General features: G+C 32.1%; 2 protein-coding genes across 5 annotated transcripts in view; one reads left to right on the forward strand and one right to left on the reverse strand.

The window, feature by feature from the left end:
• Positions 1–13,722, forward strand: part of LOC139523583 (3'-5' exoribonuclease HELZ2-like) — a 60,479-nt gene extending 46,757 nt beyond the window's left edge. Inside the window, exons 20-25 of the mRNA XM_071317714.1 lie at positions 214–351; positions 2,352–3,016; positions 4,246–4,470; positions 5,729–5,885; positions 7,791–7,958; positions 11,915–13,722. Coding sequence (XP_071173815.1) covers positions 214–351; positions 2,352–3,016; positions 4,246–4,470; positions 5,729–5,885; positions 7,791–7,958; positions 11,915–12,012 — 1,451 coding nt within the window. The 3' untranslated portion in view covers positions 12,013–13,722. The remainder of the gene's footprint in view (positions 1–213; positions 352–2,351; positions 3,017–4,245; positions 4,471–5,728; positions 5,886–7,790; positions 7,959–11,914) is intronic.
• Positions 13,723–15,839: 2,117 nt separating this feature from the next.
• LOC139523592 (ciliogenesis and planar polarity effector 1-like) overlaps positions 15,840–18,802 on the reverse strand; it is a 52,945-nt gene continuing 49,982 nt past the window's right edge. For 3 of the 4 annotated variants that reach the window (XM_071317752.1, XM_071317726.1, XM_071317735.1), the window contains 4 exons: positions 18,208–18,321; positions 17,457–17,561; positions 16,658–16,809; positions 15,840–16,325 (listed from right to left, as the gene is read on the reverse strand). In XM_071317752.1, the coding sequence (XP_071173853.1) occupies positions 16,089–16,325; positions 16,658–16,809; positions 17,457–17,561; positions 18,208–18,321 (608 nt within the window). In that variant the 3' untranslated portion in view covers positions 15,840–16,088. The remainder of the gene's footprint in view (positions 16,326–16,657; positions 16,810–17,456; positions 17,562–18,207; positions 18,322–18,802) is intronic. The other variant, XM_071317743.1, reaches the window with a different exon arrangement.

Below are 18,802 nucleotides of genomic sequence, written 5' to 3' on the forward strand. Positions count from 1 at the left end.
ACACTGAAATTCACACAAAAATCTGATATATATTATCGAGCACATTCATTGTTAACTGTTAATTTCAGGCTATATATAATTTGGATACACGTTTTAGTATGTTAAAATCAAACATGAGAGTTTGATTCAAATCGGTGATGATGATTTGACAGCGAGTGCCCCTTTAAGCGACAAATGTTTAAGCAGTATGCACATATTTTATATCAATTTCAGGTACTGGGAAGACCTTCACAGGAGTTAAACTGGTGTACTTATTTAATAGACTGAACAAACTATTTGACGAAAAGGATGGGAAAAGAAGACGTGTGATTTTTTGTGGACCATCAAATAAATCTGTTGATCTAGTAGCAAGTATGTTAGATTATGTTCGAATTATATTGAAATCAGAAATTTTTATAAATAGATCACCAATGAAACGTAGGATGTATGAAAAATGACTTTGGTAAAGTGATATTTTTTTATAAACCAGCATATCTGGGCTTAGTAGATGTCGTTTGTTTATGTAATGTATACATGTTTCTCGTTTCACGTTTTTTATATAGATTAGACTTTTGGTTTTCCCGTTGGATGGTTTTACACTGGTAATTTATCTTGGGGCTATTTATAGCTTGTTGTTCGGTGTTATTCAAAGCTCCGTGTTGAAGGCCGTACATTGACCTATAATGGTTTACTTTTTATGAATTGTTATATGGATGGAGAGTTGTCTCATTGGCACTCACACCACATCTTCCTATATCTATTAACTTCTACTGTTTAGCATGATCGTGATGAATGACATGTCTGAATAATTCGGTTTGGCAAATGCTGAATAAATCCAGTTATTATTACAAAGATGAATGGCATATAAGAATAACTCTAAACTAAAACTAGAGCTTGATGCAACTTTATGCTGAAAGGGTGTTATGGTGTCTAAATCAAATACAACATATACAAATTGCAATATTATTGTGTCTAAATATATAGTCACATGAAATACCAGGTATGTGTCAAATTACCTGAAAACGTGAATTTGAAAAGTGGTTTTAGGGTGTATACATTTGTTATAGGGAACTTCAACCTAACTCTAATGCAAGTTAACCAATATAAAGAGAATAAATAGGAACATAACTACTTTTAGCAGGTAAATTGGTCAAAAATCAAGGCCAAACTTACTAAAGCTCAATTTGCAGAAGACTTTATTACTTTTAGATTATAGTTTAAATGGGGTCGAAAGATATTTGAGCTTGCTCACAAACTGTTCTTTGATTAGAAGTATTTATAATTTCTTTCTGTTTCTGTTTCTTGATGTACCATTTTGATATAAGTCATATGTACACAAGACCATAAGATAATTTGTCAAATTACTTCATGAGTTTCATATAAACTTGACCAAAAGTGACTTTTAGTGCTAGGTATATGTCTATGTTATCTTGAGACATTTTGTCTGATTGCGTCACATAGAAAAAACAAAGATCATTCGAAATTAATGAGTATGAATGTCTGTAAATCGTATTAAAACCATTAGTGAAACGGATTCCACCACCAAATGAAATACGATGATTCTTCACTCTCGACCGTTAAATTTAAACACTTCACAATATCGTATCACACTCGACGCAGTTGAATATTCTATATATACAGCTTCCCATTACTAGCCTAAAATAAGAATATTGTTCTACATTGATTTGCTGTCATGATATTGCTAAATCATTTTAATGAATATATCCCATTCATGTGTATCTCTGATCCCTCGTTTATGTATTATTTACTTTGGTTACTAGTACTTTTGGTTAAATCAGCTTTGCAACGGATTTGTCGGTTATGGTCTTTCGAAGTTCTAGATCTCGGGCATCACCGGAGAGCTATTCATTAATAAAATATGGTCTACGTTTGGCTTGTGGCATATTGAATCAGTAATGGTTAAACTATTTTGAACTATTAACCCTTTCCTTATCCAATAGGTTATTAAATAGTTAATATCAATTAGACCTAAATACTGAGAAGATGCTAAATGTTATACTGGGTTATAATTCAATTAATCACTAATTTCTTAAACTTGTTGAACGGGAAGTTTGATTTCTGTATGTATACATTAAATATAATCTAACTAATTCTGTTCACTTTGGTTATAAAAACCCTGAAAAACACCTTTGCAACAGGCTACTAAGAAAAAGAATACATAAAATGCTGAGCCTAATCAAACAAGCGAGGAATTCTGATACTTAACATGTATTTGTGCTATGCTAATCATATAGATATGGTTTATACTACACCGTACATTTTTCTTCATAATATTAAATAAGTTCTTTGATATGTTTACAGGTCTAGACTTATTTTTTCTTTTACTGTATTGGATATTGTTTTGATTTCAGGATGGGTTGTCAAAAAACTTGGAGAAAAGGCCCCTAAAATTGTCAGAATGTATGCTAGTGCTTATGAATATTTGGACTTTCCTGTACCTGGTCGTGCTATTATTTCTGGTAGATCAATGAGAGATTCAAAATCCGATTCAGCTTTAAATAAGAACGGTGTGGTGCTTCATCATATCATCCGTTCAGATGGAAAACCTTATGCAGATAGAATTCAGAAGTTTGATGCCAAGTTTCGTGAAGATAACATTATAATAAACGAGAATCAGAAACTGCCTCATGAGCAGCGAAAACCCGTCAAAACAAGGTTGCAGGACATTTATGAATATAAAAGTTTGCTACATAGTGCGACTGTAGAAGAGTTAGATAACTATGATGTCATATTTTGCACTACATCGTTAGCAGGTAATCCACGGTTGCTGTCTGCTACAAATGGCCAAGTTGCTCAAGTCATCATTGATGAATGTGGTATGTGCTCTGAGCCAGAATGCATGGTTCCGATCATTGCCACTCATGCCACTCAGGTTGTTCTTATTGGTGATCACAAACAGTTACGCCCAATTATCAAAAGTCGAGAGGCATCTGAGCTAGGTTTAGAGAAATCATTGTTTGAAAGATATTCAACTGATGATTCTCTGATGACAATGTTGGAACAACAGTATAGGATGGTAAGAAGTTTGTAAATCCTATTGATTTATAATATTAAACTGCATATCAAAACTATGATATATATTTTTTTATATTAATTTGAAATATCAGATATATGTAACCTTTGCAAAAACACAAAATTAAATTAACAAATGTTCTCGTCATCTTCGGTTTCTAAATGAGTATGATGTAAAACTAAGCCTAAAACAATAAGACTGAAATGTATTACAGTTAAAGAATAATTTAGTATTAAAATCTCGTTTGTTTTTTCTTCGTCTGTTGAGTTAAGTAAACAATAGGTTTTCCAATAGATATCAAAGGTACCAGGATTAAATATTTAGTACGCCAGACGCGCGTTTCGTCTACATAAGACTCGTCAGTGACGCTCATATCAAAATATTTATAAAGCCAAACAAGTACAAAGTTGAAGAGGATTGCGGATCCAAAATTCCAAAACGTTGTGCCAAAAACGGCTATGGTAATCTGTGCCTGGGATAAGAAAATCTTTAGTTTTTCGAAAAATTCAAACTTTTGTAAACAGGAAATTTATAAAAATTACCACATTAGTGATATTCATGTCAACACTGAAGTGTTGACTACTAGGCTGGTGATAATTTGGGGACGAAACGTCCACCAGCAGTGGCATCGACCCACTGGTGGAAATAGTTACCAGAGGTGCCAGGATTATAATTTAGTACGCCAAACTTTGGTTGATGGTTTACAAATTTTATGTACAGAGAAAATAGTTCATAAATCATGTCCTTACTTTTATATTTATAGGAAAAATATTTTCATTAAAAATCAATCTAATAAACGTTCATTTGATGAGTAATGAAGCCATACGCAAGCTTCTTCTTTTTATCAAATGTATAATGCACTTTGCGATAGCAAATTGTCGTCTTTTAATTATATATAATCAGGACAAGGCAAAAGAAGGGGGCTTCGTATATACCTTATTCGTGCATTCGTAACAAACAGCTGGATGTCAAATTTCACAATATATAAAATTGAGAATTGATATATGTTTTAATGATTCCATTGTGTCCCATTTAGATTCAATAGTTTATATTGATTCTAATTACAAAACATTGTTATTATCATATTATAATTACTCATATGAGATAATTTAGAATGTGTGTTGGGTTTTTTGTTGCTTGTTTGGGTTTTTCGGGATTTTTTTTTGTTTTGTTTTTTTTTGGCTAAATCATGTTCAAGTATTTAATCTGTACTTCATGAACTTACTTTTCAGCATAAAAGTATTTGTGAATTCCCATCAAGAATGTTTTATGACGGAAAATTAAAAACAGCTAATGACAAAATAGGAAGACCGTTAAAACCACTTAAGATGTGGCAAAAATCTAATGGTATTCCAAGAGTGTTTTGTCATGTTGAGGGAGAGGAAGAAATATTAACAGTGAAGACAAAGGAAGGGAACGAACAATCCAGGAGTAATAAGAGAGAAATAGAACAAGTGGTAAGTTGATGATTAGGTTAATGTAACATTTTGACGAATTTCTACTCAAACGTTTAAACATCAAAACATCAAAAGTTCATTGGTTTATTTAGTAACAACATGTCTGACCTGTGAGGTATTATTTGAACAACTCTTCGGTGTTTCTTGGGTTTTTTTTCCTGTAACATATTTTTTCAGTAATGGTCGTTCATTGTTGAATGCATTTATAGGACCCCGATACGAAATTCCACAAAGATATAAGAAAGCAACATTAAATTCTAACCATATGTGTAGTTGGTGAGAAAATAAATAATTTGATTAAATCTAATAAATGACATTCAGTGGAGGATTTCCTGCCCATTTTCTGGCTTGCGAAATTTACGCACAAAATTTTTAATTCGATATAATCAACATTTTGTGAAATATGTGAAAATAAAAAGCAACAGTACTTTGTTATCAGTTGATCAAGTTTATTTAATCAATTTCGAGTAAAGAAGTAGAAACAGCTGGAAAGGATTTTACAATGGATTTGCATACAAACTCGAACGCACACACCACAGCAAATATTACACACTTTGTTATCCAGGTCATAAAAACTTAAAAAAAACGAATGCTAGTGCACTTGCATTTGATGCTATATGTCGCCACTATAGAACCTTGATCCAATATGTTGGATAGACGATATCAATTAAGTAGTTTCGTCTTATGTACTATCCTTGAAACCTCACATAGCGTTAGTACACGCATTGCTGTTTCAAATATAATATATGTAAGGAAACGGAGGAAGCAGTTTGAGTTTGGGGTCTACAGGACATAGGTCAATATAATTGTTCTAAACATGGTTTTACATTTAATTACCTACCTTGATTATAAACACACTGGTATTATTTATAGATAATGGGAAAGGGAGGAAGAATTTCGATTTTTGATTAATAGATTTAAGGTTACGGTCACTTTTGTTACACAATGAATAATTTGGAGAGGGAATCTGAATGGTACCTTGAGTTCACTTACTTAAAAGGATTAAAAAGTATACAGGTGGGTGATATCGAAAAACGAAGCTGGGAGACAAATATTTCCAATTGTAGTTACATGTTAAGGTGAAATAATCTTACTTAAGTTCCTGGATTGCAATTTCAGTTTCCCTCACTCCTTGAAATCAAATTGATACTAATAAAAGATGTCGAGAAGGGAAAGAATACTTTTTTTCTTAAGTTAATAAGTAAATTGTTAACCTACTGTTCCATTGTAAAAACAAACCTTCTATTTACTGTTTTAGTTAAAAGTATTTCGACACATGGTGACAGTTGAAGGCGTGGATCCAGGGACTATAAATGTTATGTCTCAGTACAATGCCCAATGTACAGCACTGAGAGCAGAACTAAAAGAGAAAGGTTTTGACAAGTTTGATGTTACAACAGTGGTCTCAAGTCAAGGTATTGCTTATTTACATTGTCCATGTCTTAAAATTACACTAAAACCAATAAGATACAGTAGTAAAAGAAATAAGCTAAAAGTAACTGTGTGAGAAAAAGACGTACTAGTCTTAACCTTGATAATTAAGTGACTTCAAACCTATATGTTCTTTCCTGATGTTCCAATCTCTTTATTTGATTCAAATGACAGTTTAAGATCAGAATGAATAGCATGAACTCAAAAAAGAGCGACAGTGTTGACAGATTACATGTAATTTATACTTTGTCAAAATGCCATTATCTGGAATTGGATACAATCGGTAAAACTACAAATTAGACCACTGTTCTAGTATCAAAAAAATCTAAAGAGACATATTATACCGGTCAGCTTATTCGGGATGGCATCAGTTAAACGTTCGAAGGGTCGATTTTAGTCGTGCTTCTCGGTGGCCGAGTGGTTGAAGTAGCTACTACTATATTCACTAACCAGTCAACACTGAGGTTGTGAGTGTGAGCCCCGCTCGTGCGGTTGCACTCGACTCCAATTGACTAGCATTGTCAGTGCCCCTATCGAAGGTCGGTAGTTTTCTCCGTTCACTCCGGATTCCTGTATTAATAAAACTAACCGCCATGAAATAGCCCAAAAGGCGGTGCTTAAAAGTGGCGTTAAAACACCAAAAATAAAAAATCCATCAATTAATTGAGATATGAAAACTCTGTATGATAGGGCAAAGGGTATGTTACTCCTGAGAGAAGTGGAAACTTGGCCACCAATCAAACCAAAACTAGATTTAATCCACCATTTTCCACATATTCGTTTGGTGTGTTTGACCTTTTAATTTTGCTATTTGATTAGGTACTCTCCGACTTGAATGTTCCCCTGAGTTCGGTATTTTTGTGATTTAATTTTTGGAATGTTGAAATCATCACGTATTGAAAGATATTGATTTTATCCTTCTTGACAATATTGAGGATAAAATCAACATGATGCTAGTGTAAAGCAGACCTCCTAGTTTCAATACCATTAATCTCAGTGAAATATATGCTCTGCACAACTTACTTGGATGTGGGTTATTTAGTCACCTGTCATCATTAGTTAAGTGAAATCATTAAAAAAATCTTCTGTTTTTGCGAAAGTTTGAATTCTGTCTCATATTATGTCTGTGGTTCTTTACAAAGTAAAATTTTACATTACTTTATACACGAAATTTGTATCTTCGATTCCCATTTTTGTTGTTAAAGCTCCGTTTAATAAGATTATGTTTTCGATCTTGTGGAATAGAAGTGTTAAGCGTAGAAAAATTCAAACAAATTGATACTACTGCAAAATGTTGAAAAAGGGGATTCAAGATAATGCAGAATTTATTTAATGGATTAAGCTATTTGTTCAGGTATGAAATAATTTGTTGCAAAAGAGGGACGAAAGATACCAGAGGGACAGTCAAACTCATAAATCGAAAATAAACTGACTAAAAAGAAAAAGACAAACAGACAAACAGTAGTACATATGACAAAACATAGAAAACTAAAGAATAAGCAACACGAACCCCACCAAAGACTTGCGGTGATCCCAGATACTCCGGAAGGTTAAGCAGATCCTGCTCAACATGTGGCACCCGTCATGTTGCTTATGTGATAACAAATCCGGTAAATAGTCTAATTTGATAGGTCACATTCATGAAAGGGAAGGGGATTGTAGTTACGACGTAAGGAACATATCCGATACCATTTGTGAAACGGTTATTCCATAACGTTAAACCAACTCGTGATTGCGTCCGTAATATTTACGAAGGGATGATTTCAACTTCACCATTTGGAACTCTTGATTTAATCACTTCCTTGTGAGCAGCAACCCTCTATCAATATATACAGTATTGTACCTTATTTTGATGAAGTTTTATAGCATTATTTTTATACCCTTAACAGGTGGTGAATGGGACTATGTGATCTTCAGTCTGGTTAGATCATTGCCTAAATACATGATAGAGAAGAATCCTACGGAGGGATGGTGTATACATAATCTTGGATTCATCACAGACAAACATCAGATCAATGTTGCCCTAACAAGAGCTAAGAAGGGGCTAGTTATTATAGGTACTTAAAAAAAAAACCTTGTAAATTGCAAAGAATTACCGTCTTTTGACCCTAGATTTGTTTACATTTTTTCTTAGGAACTTTATTGTGTTCCTTTCTACCTTACGGACGTGTTTTAAACAGTTGACCATTATTCTACTTCTGTCATCAACTGAAAATATTCGCTTGGTACAAGATTTGCTGTAGAAGACCTACAGTCACGTCATAAAGGTGTAAAGTCTTATATTAAAGCAAACTTAAAATCACAGAACACTTGAATTCACCGTCATGGCTACTGTGAAAGTCTTGTCTACAATTCATGAGTAATTATGTATAGTGAGTCAGTTGGTAGGTTAGGTAGTAATGTTTATGATGCAAAACAGTATATCCAATTTGAGTTTTCAATTATTGTTTCCAAAATGATTTTCTATCATGCTTAAAGAAGAGTCAAAACTGCAATTCTCAATGAAATACACCGTAAGCTCAAATGTGTTTACAAATATTAAAGCGATATACGACAGTCCCTTTTACAACAAAATTGACCAGCAACACAAAACTACACACGAGTCAAAATTGTGGAATCTGGGACTATTATACTAACGGGACTGGAAACTGATCGATCTGTTGAGATTTCATTACCCCGATAGTGAATTATTGATTTTTTTTGTTTTGATTGACAGCTCATCGTGTCACGTAGTAAATTAGCATTCGGTACATGTAACCAATAGATAATTTAATAAACTTTAATGTTGTATAAATAGGTGAACATTGTTGTTATCATTATTGATCTTCTTATATCATTTATAACCTTAAACGTTTTGTTACAAACGTTTTGTTGTAAAGGACCTAAATATCGTCCCCCGTCAATTATTAATTGGAATGAGTGTCGTAATATCATCCACGACTCACTCCATACTTACTGTATGAAATGGATAAAACGAGAAAAAGCTGACAAAAAATCTTTGGACTCTTTTTTTAATTCAGTAATGAAGATAGTTGATATACGTATTCAACATTTTAAAGAACATTTTACTATAAACAATAACCACAATAAACCTATTTCTCGTATCAAACATAAACTAAAAGAACTAGCCAAGGAATTTGTTTTTGTCCCGGCAGATAAAGCTGCTAATAATATTATTATTGTTTGACGTAAATTTTACATTGAGGTTCTGAAAAAGGAAATCACCAATTCACCAACATTCCAACTGACTCCATTTTCAGAAAACGAAATCTGTAATAAACATAAACTTTTAGGCACCGCTTTACAAGCAGAGCCAAATACAATGAAAGTCCCAACTATGTATTGGCTTCCGAAGCTACACAAAACCCCGTACAAATATAGATTTATTTCGTCTTCAAGCCATTGTTCAACTACTAAATTGTCTATTCTTCTTACCAGCACACTTGGTACAATTAAAAACCTGATAATAAATTGTTCAAATAAGGCCTTCGAAAATAGTGGAATAAATTACTTTTGGAGTGTCAAGAACTCGTTGGAAGTACTTGATAAATTGCATGCTTATATTGGTGATTTTGAATCTGTTCAAAGTTTTGATTTTTCTACCCTGTATACCACATTGCCTCACATTCTCATTAAGAAAAAATTCACACACCTAATTAAATGGGCATTCAAAAAATCAGAATGTGAATACATATGTTCAAACTCTTTTAGGTCATTTTTTAGTAGCAATAAACAAAAAAACTATGTTAATTGGACATGCTTTGATACTATATATGCCCTTGAATTTTACTAGATAACATTTTTGTTCGCTTTGGGGATTCCGTATATCGTCAGATTATCGGAATTCCAATGGGGACTAACTGTGCACCACTTATTGCGGACCTGTTTTTGTATTGTTATGAGTTACAATTTATGACAAAAATAAGCAAAGACCCATCGAAACAACATCTGATAAACAAATTTAATAATACTTTTAGATATTTGGATGATATTTTGGCTCTCAATAATGACGACTTCAGTATGTATATCAATGAAATTTATCCTGTTGAACTAACTTTAAATAAAGCTAATACTAACAATGACCACTGCCCTTTTCTCGATCTTGATATCTATATCACTAATGGAAAGCTGAATACTAAAATTTATGATAAAAGGGATGATTTTTCATTTCCTATCGTTAATTATCCGTTTTTAGATGGTGACGTTCCCTTGTCACCATCTTACGGTGTTTATATATCTCAACTTGTACGATTCGCTCGTGTATGTAACAATGTTTTAGATTTTAACGAGAGAAATTTATGTATTACTGAAAAATTATTACACCAGGGTTTTCGATATCACAAACTAGTCAAAACATTTACTAAATTTTATCATCGGTATAAAGACATCATTCGTAAATATAGCTCAACATGCAGACTTCTAATACGTTCAGGTATTTCACATCCAATTTTTTATGGAAATATTCTTTATAAAGCACAAAGGTGTCAGTATTCACCTCAGAAACTTACAAAACCTTTGAATAGACTTATTAAGAAGGGATATCATTACGATACTGTTGTCAAGTCATTAAAGATTGCATATTTTGGCGTTAATATTGAGTCACTGATAAGGTCTTTGCATCGGAACTAAACACATTTATTCTAAAAACAGTTGTTGGCATGACACGGGTTATGTTCTTCTCATATATGTTATGATGGTATGATACTAAACCCCTAACGGGAAGGATTGTGCCTGATGTTCATATGATGAAATCATAATCTTTCAGTCAGTTTAATTGAAGTCTGGAGCTGGCATGTCAGTTAACTGCTAGTAGTCTGTTGTTATTTATGTATTATTGTCATTTTGTTTATTTTCTTTGGTTACATCTTCTGACATCAGACTCGGATTTCTCTTGAACTGAATTTTAATGTGCGTATTGTTATGCGTTTACTTTACTACATTGGTTAGAGGTATAGGGGGAGGGTTGAGATCTCACAAACATGTTTAACCCCGCCGCATTTTTGCGCCTGTCCCAAGTCAGGAGCCTCTGGCCTTTGTTAGTCTTGTATTATTTTAATTTTAGTTTCTTGTGTACAATTTGGAAATTAGTATGGCGTTCATTATCACTGGACTAGTATATATTTGTTTAGGGGCCAGCTGAAGGACGCCTCCGGGTGCGGGAATTTCTCGCTACATTGAAGACCTGTTGGTGACCCTCTGCTGTTGTTTTTTATTTGGTCGGGTTGTTGTCTCTTTGACACATTCCCCATTTCCATTCTCAATTTTATGTTACAAACTTTTTAAAAATAGGTAGAAACTGTTAAAAGCAGAAATGACTAGCATAACAAAATCTTCAAAATTCAACAATTTCAAAATTGGTATCCTTATAGAAGTTATTGTTTGTTAATGGCGACACGTTTACCTTAATATATCTTGAAACTTCGAACAGCAAACTCTTGAAGCATCATCAAGTCGATAAATTTGTTTCCATTAAATGCAAATAATCTTGTTTCTATGTATCAAAGTAAGGTAAAAATTGGAGGGTATATACATGTTCATTGGAGTCTCTAGTTCCGATCTTGATGATAATATGATTATTTACAATAAAAATGATATTAAGCATTTAATCGCCTTTGACATGAATATAATTAATCGTTAGGATTGTTCATCGGAACCAGCTAGAAGAAGATATTGTGTGCGCAGGTTTCAGTTAGGTACTGTAACGCCGTCTGTTTGTTAGATTGGGAGAATTTTTTTATTAATATATTTTAGCAGAAGAGATAATTTTGGCTACCTTGCAAATTCCAACTTTAACGATGGTTACATGACATAATATGGCCTTTTTCGATGAAGATCCTTATGATTGTTATCAATTAATTAATTATCATTTTACAACTTGCAAATACTTAAAATTTCAACAAAAACGCATTATGTGATTGTAAGATGTTTTGTCACAAAAAATGTCAAACTAAAACTGTTCTGTATGTTAGGTTATTTGAAAGAAGAATAACATAATTTGAATTTATTTGAATAGGGAACAAGAACTTACTGGTTGGAAATGAAGTATGGAAGAAATTGTTAAAGGACTACGAAATTAACAATTGTATCTTTGAAGCTCGTCAGTTTCCATGATCTTCTTGTTAATTATGTTAGTTTCCATTTTGGAACTTACTACAAATGTCCACATCCATGATGGGCGTGCTACTTATGTCAGATTCCATGACAGAATCGATTTTAATTATATTTCAATTTATTAAAATCATCTTTACAAATGACAGTAGTAGTAGAAATTATTGTAAGGTGTGTATAACATTAATGTGCATACTTATTTATTTGGTTTAAACAGGAACGGTATTCTACTTGAATCGATTAATAAACTGTAAATTGATCTGAATTATTTGCACACCTAGTCGATAATGGTAGATCTTTAGTTGTTTCTGTTGAATGTATTTCTCACAAGGCTTCGAGAGCCTAACATAATGTATAGACACCTGTAATCATAGTCATTTGTCAACCAACCATTCTGATTGATGATTATGAAGTATAGAGTACCGTTTTTTTCTACACATACTAGCCCTGTCTAAAATGTGTATTTAATAATTCTTATTGTATAATTGTTAAACCGAAATAAACGATAAAAACAGGTTTTGTCATTTCAAACACAAAAATGGTGATATATTTAGAATAAGGGCGTTATTGATATTGATTTTTACAGCGAGAATATAAAGCATACATTAATGTAAGTACATGAGTGAGTACGTAGTTGGGTTAATGTTCATTTTTAATACTGTTTTGTAAATATTTGTCTTTTAGTAGGGTTATGAAGGAATAATGTTGTTTTTCTTTTTGTCTTGTCAATTTTTAATTGCCACCACTGTTATCTCATAACTTTTTTTAAGTATGGCTGCTTTTTCTTCATGCAATATCAATAATGACAGATCTCTCATTTATCTTATTAAATTGTTATAGAAATGCCAAAGCCAGTGACAGTCTATACTTTATCTATCATGTATACTATTAGCTCGATTGCTTGTAGTTGTTTGTGTTTTGTTGGTTTTATTTTCTAGCCAGGTAAAATAAGTAGAGATTGCTTAATAGTTTAGTGTATGTGAAATAATCGATTTATTGTCTTTCAAAAAAATGTTAAATACATTATATTATATCACAATGTTCACTGCTATACCACCTATTTTGACATGTTTACCTATTATGTATGTTTGTTTTGTTCACACATCGTTGTCAATATAATGAAATTTGGTGAAACTGTCATACAAGTGAGATGTTTGGCTAGATAAAAAACTAGGTTTCATCCTACATTTTTTACATAAGAAATGCCTGTACCAATTATGGAAAATGACAGTTGTTTTCCATTCGTTTTATGTTTTTGATGTTTTGATTTTGCCATTTGATTAGGAACTTTGAATTTTCCTCGGAGTTCAGTATTTTTGTGATTTTACTTTTTACATAATTATTTTGTTTTATTTTGGCACAACATTCATGACATGACAATTTTCTCTTACCAAATTGATTGATATTTGTGTATTTGAAATCTAGTGAATATCTTCTTACAACCATAAATAGTGCTTGATTTCGTTTTGATGCTGGTGCTGAGGCATATGTAAAAGTTGAATAGTTACGGTGTAAGAAATTCATTAGAGTTATGATAATTAACTCAGTAATAGTAATTGCAATCAAAAATGAATAAACTGTACATGAATATAATGTATATGTGAAATGCACTAAATTTTTAAAGTTTATGCAAATACTTACAAAATATTATTTTTATCCTTGTTAATTTTATACAGTTATTGCTAAAACGAATAAAATTTGATAGAACAAGTATTACTTATGTTTTTCCTTTCACATAAATTTACATGGAAAATGCAGTATCTGCGTGAAAACTAAAAAGAGTAAACTCCGACGGAGGAAAATAACGTATACAAAATTGTATGAGTAACAAAGGGAAACATGCAAAAAGATCAGAATCAAAGGGGTTCAGGACGAATTAAACAAAAACTTCCTAAGTGAAGCAATAGCAAAATGTGATTTTACCAAAAGTAGAAAAAAAAATTAAATCTATGATGAATAAAGATAAACTTGGTCTGATGAAAAAGATCAGCAAGACTTAACTTTTGCCCTCACAGTTTACACATATACTTTTATTGCATTGTATCAGATTTAGGCAAACAATCTGTGAGCGATACAAGCTCATTGGATCCTTTTAATTGTGCTGCTGGATTACTCGCCAAATGATGTAAACTTGCACAGCTTTTTATGCATAGTTAGTCCTGTGTCTATGCTACTGTATTTCCCTCATCGTATCCTTATGAGAGGACTTAAAGATAATCTAATGTGTCATTAGTTCACTCAAAAATGTCTAAACAGCCACACCCTATTAAATTGATTATTAATGGGGCTTTTGCTTTATACAAGTCAGTAACAGAGAAGTTAAAAATATGCAAACATTAAGACAAATCAGAGAATTAGGTCTTTCCACTTTTCTGTAGAAAGACCTATTGTATTTGGTCTAATTATTTTTTTTCTTAGGTTTGCAAGATGTCACTTAGATTTTTAGCATATGTTATCAATCAGTTATTGTGCTTTTGAGACTGACTCTGTTTAATGTAAGAGCTATCTCCCCAAACACTGTTTTCCTTGTTATGAGAAAGCAAAAATTATATTTTACCAATTTGCTCACTATGTCCTCAGGATTTTTTGTCCAATTTTGACAGAAGTGATACGAAGACTCCCTTTGAGTAATAATGCATTGGAAATAATTGATATTCATTTGTAACTGGTAAACCATAAGTAATAGAAACCTAGGGCCTGTTGATTTGAGGTCCTTGGCTCAAAGAATTAAAAAACTAGGTCAAGGTCAAACTCTAAATTTTTATTTGTATTTGTTCCTGGTGATTACCTCTGTCACTTTAAAAGATATATAAAAGAACTAGTGCAAAAGTTTGCATTATTGTGATGAATATACTAGTATGATATATTTGGTCTGTACCAATCCAATGACATCTTTTAAGAGTTATTAGACATGATAAAGACATATGGTCTTTTGCAAACTGTTGGTTAAAATGTGAACTTGATAAATATCAACCGGAAGTGACCTTGAGTAAACCGGAACTAGCTATTTTACACTAATTTCATGGAAAAGTACCTCGAACCTATATATTTTTTAATTATGCATACATAAACCTATCAATTGATACAAGAAGGGAATTTCAATAAGCAAGAAGTATCTAATATCTCTCTTATAACAGGCAAAATATATAGAAACCATATATTTTTGGAATCAGTGTAAATAATGTTATCATGTCAGATCGGAAGTGACATTTTTTAAACCGGAAGTTGACAATTATCTCCCTTATTTTAGGCAAAAATATATAGAAACATTTATTCATTGAATCAGTATGAAGAAATATATGCTTGAACGCCAATAGTTACTCTGAGTAAACTCAATTGCCATGTTATGGTGTTGATAATAAATTTCTGTAGAATTTCATTTATAAGGTCAATAAAGAATACATGTTCATAGAATTTGATCTTGTTTCCTTCAAAATTGATGTTTTTTACCCAAATATTTCAATTGGAACAGTTTCAAGAGTTGCAGTATAAAGAGGAAAGAAATACCTAGCTCACATTCTACCCAATTCCAAGCCATGAACTGATAAACTTTATATTTCGAGACAATGTATGGTTTTTCTTTATGTAAAATTATTGCTGTGATTAAAGCATTATAACTTCAACCTCAGTTGTAATAAAAAGAAATTGAAGATAAAATTGAGAATGGAAATGGGTAATATTTCAAACAGATAACAGCTAAAGGCCACCCATGGGTCTTCACCACAGCAAGAATGTCCTGCATCCGGAGTCAGGCCCAAATACAAATGTTTCATATTTCATGAGTATCTCATAAGCTGACATTTTACATGCTCTCATTAAAGGAAATTAAATTTAGTCATAAAATATTTTAATTAATATATAAAACTATCAATACAAAAGTATTTTGGACGGACAACTATAATAAATAAATACTTTATATTTATAAACATGATGAAAATAAGTTTAAGATAATTCACAACCTTCACTTATAAATCAATTAAATGCTAACATATTGATATCAGTATTGTAATTAAAATTATCACATTCATATTTATCAGTTGTGTTATTAAATAGGCTAAACATTTTTTTCCATAGTTTCTTCAGTGTACATCATTAATTAGTTCATCTACAGCATCCCAGTCAATAACACTCATAACATCACCACTACCCACAGAAGCCACATCAGCTATCCTCATTATTTCATCAATATCAACAGAGTTTACGTAAGACTCTCCCATGACCTCTGGGAGATAATCTGATATGTCGTCAGACATGGGATATTCAAAAGACACCCTGCTTCCATAAACCTGGCTTCCATATACCTGGCTTCCATATACCTGTAATAAAAAAATAATTTGAATCCAGATATCAATGAAACTCTTTCTGATTATCTTTAGATGTATATCTATCCAACAAGAGATTTCATTCATGCATTGATAGTTGTCTCTTTGGCACTCATACCACATCTTCTTATATCTATATATTAACTTAGATAGTTGTTGAAACAAACGCCTCCCTGTGCAGGATTTTCTTACTGTGTTGTAGACCCATAGATGGCCTTCAGCTGTTTTTCTTGCTTGGTTTGGTTGTTGTCTCTGACACATTATAACTATATTATAATCAGGACATTTACTTGTAAAATAAATGAAATATAAGTTATTCTACTTACAGTGCTTGCTTCATCTCCATACAGTATTTTATTAACTCTATCGTCCACGGACCAAGAACTGACCACTGAATCACCTTCCCATTGTTCCTGTCCTGAGTAAGGATAAGGATAGGGCTTAGCTCTACTTCTGGCAGGGGATAACTTTTTCTGGGCTGAAATAATATACAGCAATATAATATACAAAATATATAATTAGACATTGTTTAGATTATAACTATAAATAGATGTGACAAAGTATTCAACCAAGTCAATATAATGAAACCTTATAGGACATCTCTGGTAAACATGGATAGTAAATATACACATAAACTGTGAATTCATTTATTTTCATGGGAACCAATTTTTGTGGATTGAGGAAAACTTGCATTTTTGTGGATATTTGATTTCATGGTTTTCAATCAGACGGCATATAATCAAACAGCAAACTTGCAAATCATTGAACCTTTAAATTTGTGGTGTCCCTGTACCCACGAAATTCACAAAAATTGGTATCCATTGAATAATAATGAATTCACAGTACCACAAAAATATAATAATTTTAAAACTACCTTAACTAATGCAATTGAGCAGTAGGAACCTTTTTAAAAGGTTTCTTTTGATATGAGTAAGATGAATAATTAAGCAACCTAATCAGGTCAGCATTGATGGTGGTTTAAAACCTGTCCCATTTTGGTTGATAGAAACTAATAGAACAACTCTTGGTGAGAAACTATTAATTGCACCATCTTTCAAATATTGGAAAGAAAAGAACAGGGTGATGTAGTGAAAGAAGGACACTATGACATGATTATCTGCTTACCTTTTGGTGGCTGTAAAGTCTGTAGCTGTTCAGAATATGTCTGTGATTTATGTAGTGGTTTATGAGATTTCAGGAAAGTCTGTGGTTTTACAAAAGTCTTCATACCTAGTAAAACAAAACATATTTCACAATTATATTGATACCTCTAAAAATACTATTTAAATACAGATTAATAAATAAATAACACATATGTTGGTGCATATGTCACATATCTGTAGAATAACCTACTTTGGAGATAATAAGTGTGAGAAGACCAATTAATAACATTTTGATAAGCCTTATAAAATAAAGAAACTTAAAAGGTAAGATAATGTTTGACAGAGACAATTCCAACAATTTTGGGCTTTCTAAAGCAATGCAAAACTAGATTTAAGTAACCAGAAGATCATTCATATCCCAACTTGCAGAGGAGCAATTTTGAACATGAAAAATACCAAAACCAAAATTAAAATTGAATGTTTGTGTTTTTAAAGTTTGATAGCACTGTGTTTTTAAATAAAAATATTAAATAGCTTCATCTGGAAATCAAAATAAGAGTTTCAATGTAACTGTAAGGTATAATTCTTGAAATGGTAAAATCAAACTTGACCTGCATTTTATGGTTTATGACATTGTGTTCATGTTGAAATAGATTAAGTTAAGCAGAACTATAATTATCATTCAGATGAAATATGCAACTTGTAACAAATATACAATTGAATGTTTTTTTGATAACTGATGACAGGTTTGGTCTAACTAAATAATAATTTACCTGCTTTACTCCTAGTTTTAGGAGCACCTTGATTGATTTTCTGTAATTGTTCTACATAGGTCATAGGTTTATGTGGCGGTCCTGTTTTCTTCTTCTGCATAACTGTTGACGATCCTTTTACAAAAAATAAAACAAAGTGAATGTGCTGGATATAGAACTTTATTCTATTCATAACATAAAGACATACAAATTACTTTATATATTGTTATTCAGTCAATATGAAAGCTGTTTATGTAGTTTATAGAATATCAACTTTAAATAAAACTTTGAATCTTGAATCTTAAAAAAAAATGCTGACATCCTCTTTTTCAAAACTTCAAATTTGATGACTTATTTACAACAAGAATGTGTCCTCAGTACACGAATGCCCCACTCGCACTATCATTTTCCATGTTCAGTGGACCGTGAAATTGGGGTAAAAACTCTAATTTGGCATTAAAATTAGAAAGATCATATCATAGGGAACATGTGTACTAAGTTTGAAGTCGATTGGACTTCAACTTCATCAAAAACTACCTTGACCAAAAACTTTAACCTGAAGCGGGACAGACGGACGAACGAACGGACGGACGGACGAACGGACGCACAGACCAGA

Source organism: Mytilus edulis, chromosome 1, assembly GCF_963676685.1.
Source record: "Mytilus edulis chromosome 1, xbMytEdul2.2, whole genome shotgun sequence".
Classification (NCBI taxonomy): domain Eukaryota; kingdom Metazoa; phylum Mollusca; class Bivalvia; order Mytilida; family Mytilidae; genus Mytilus; species Mytilus edulis.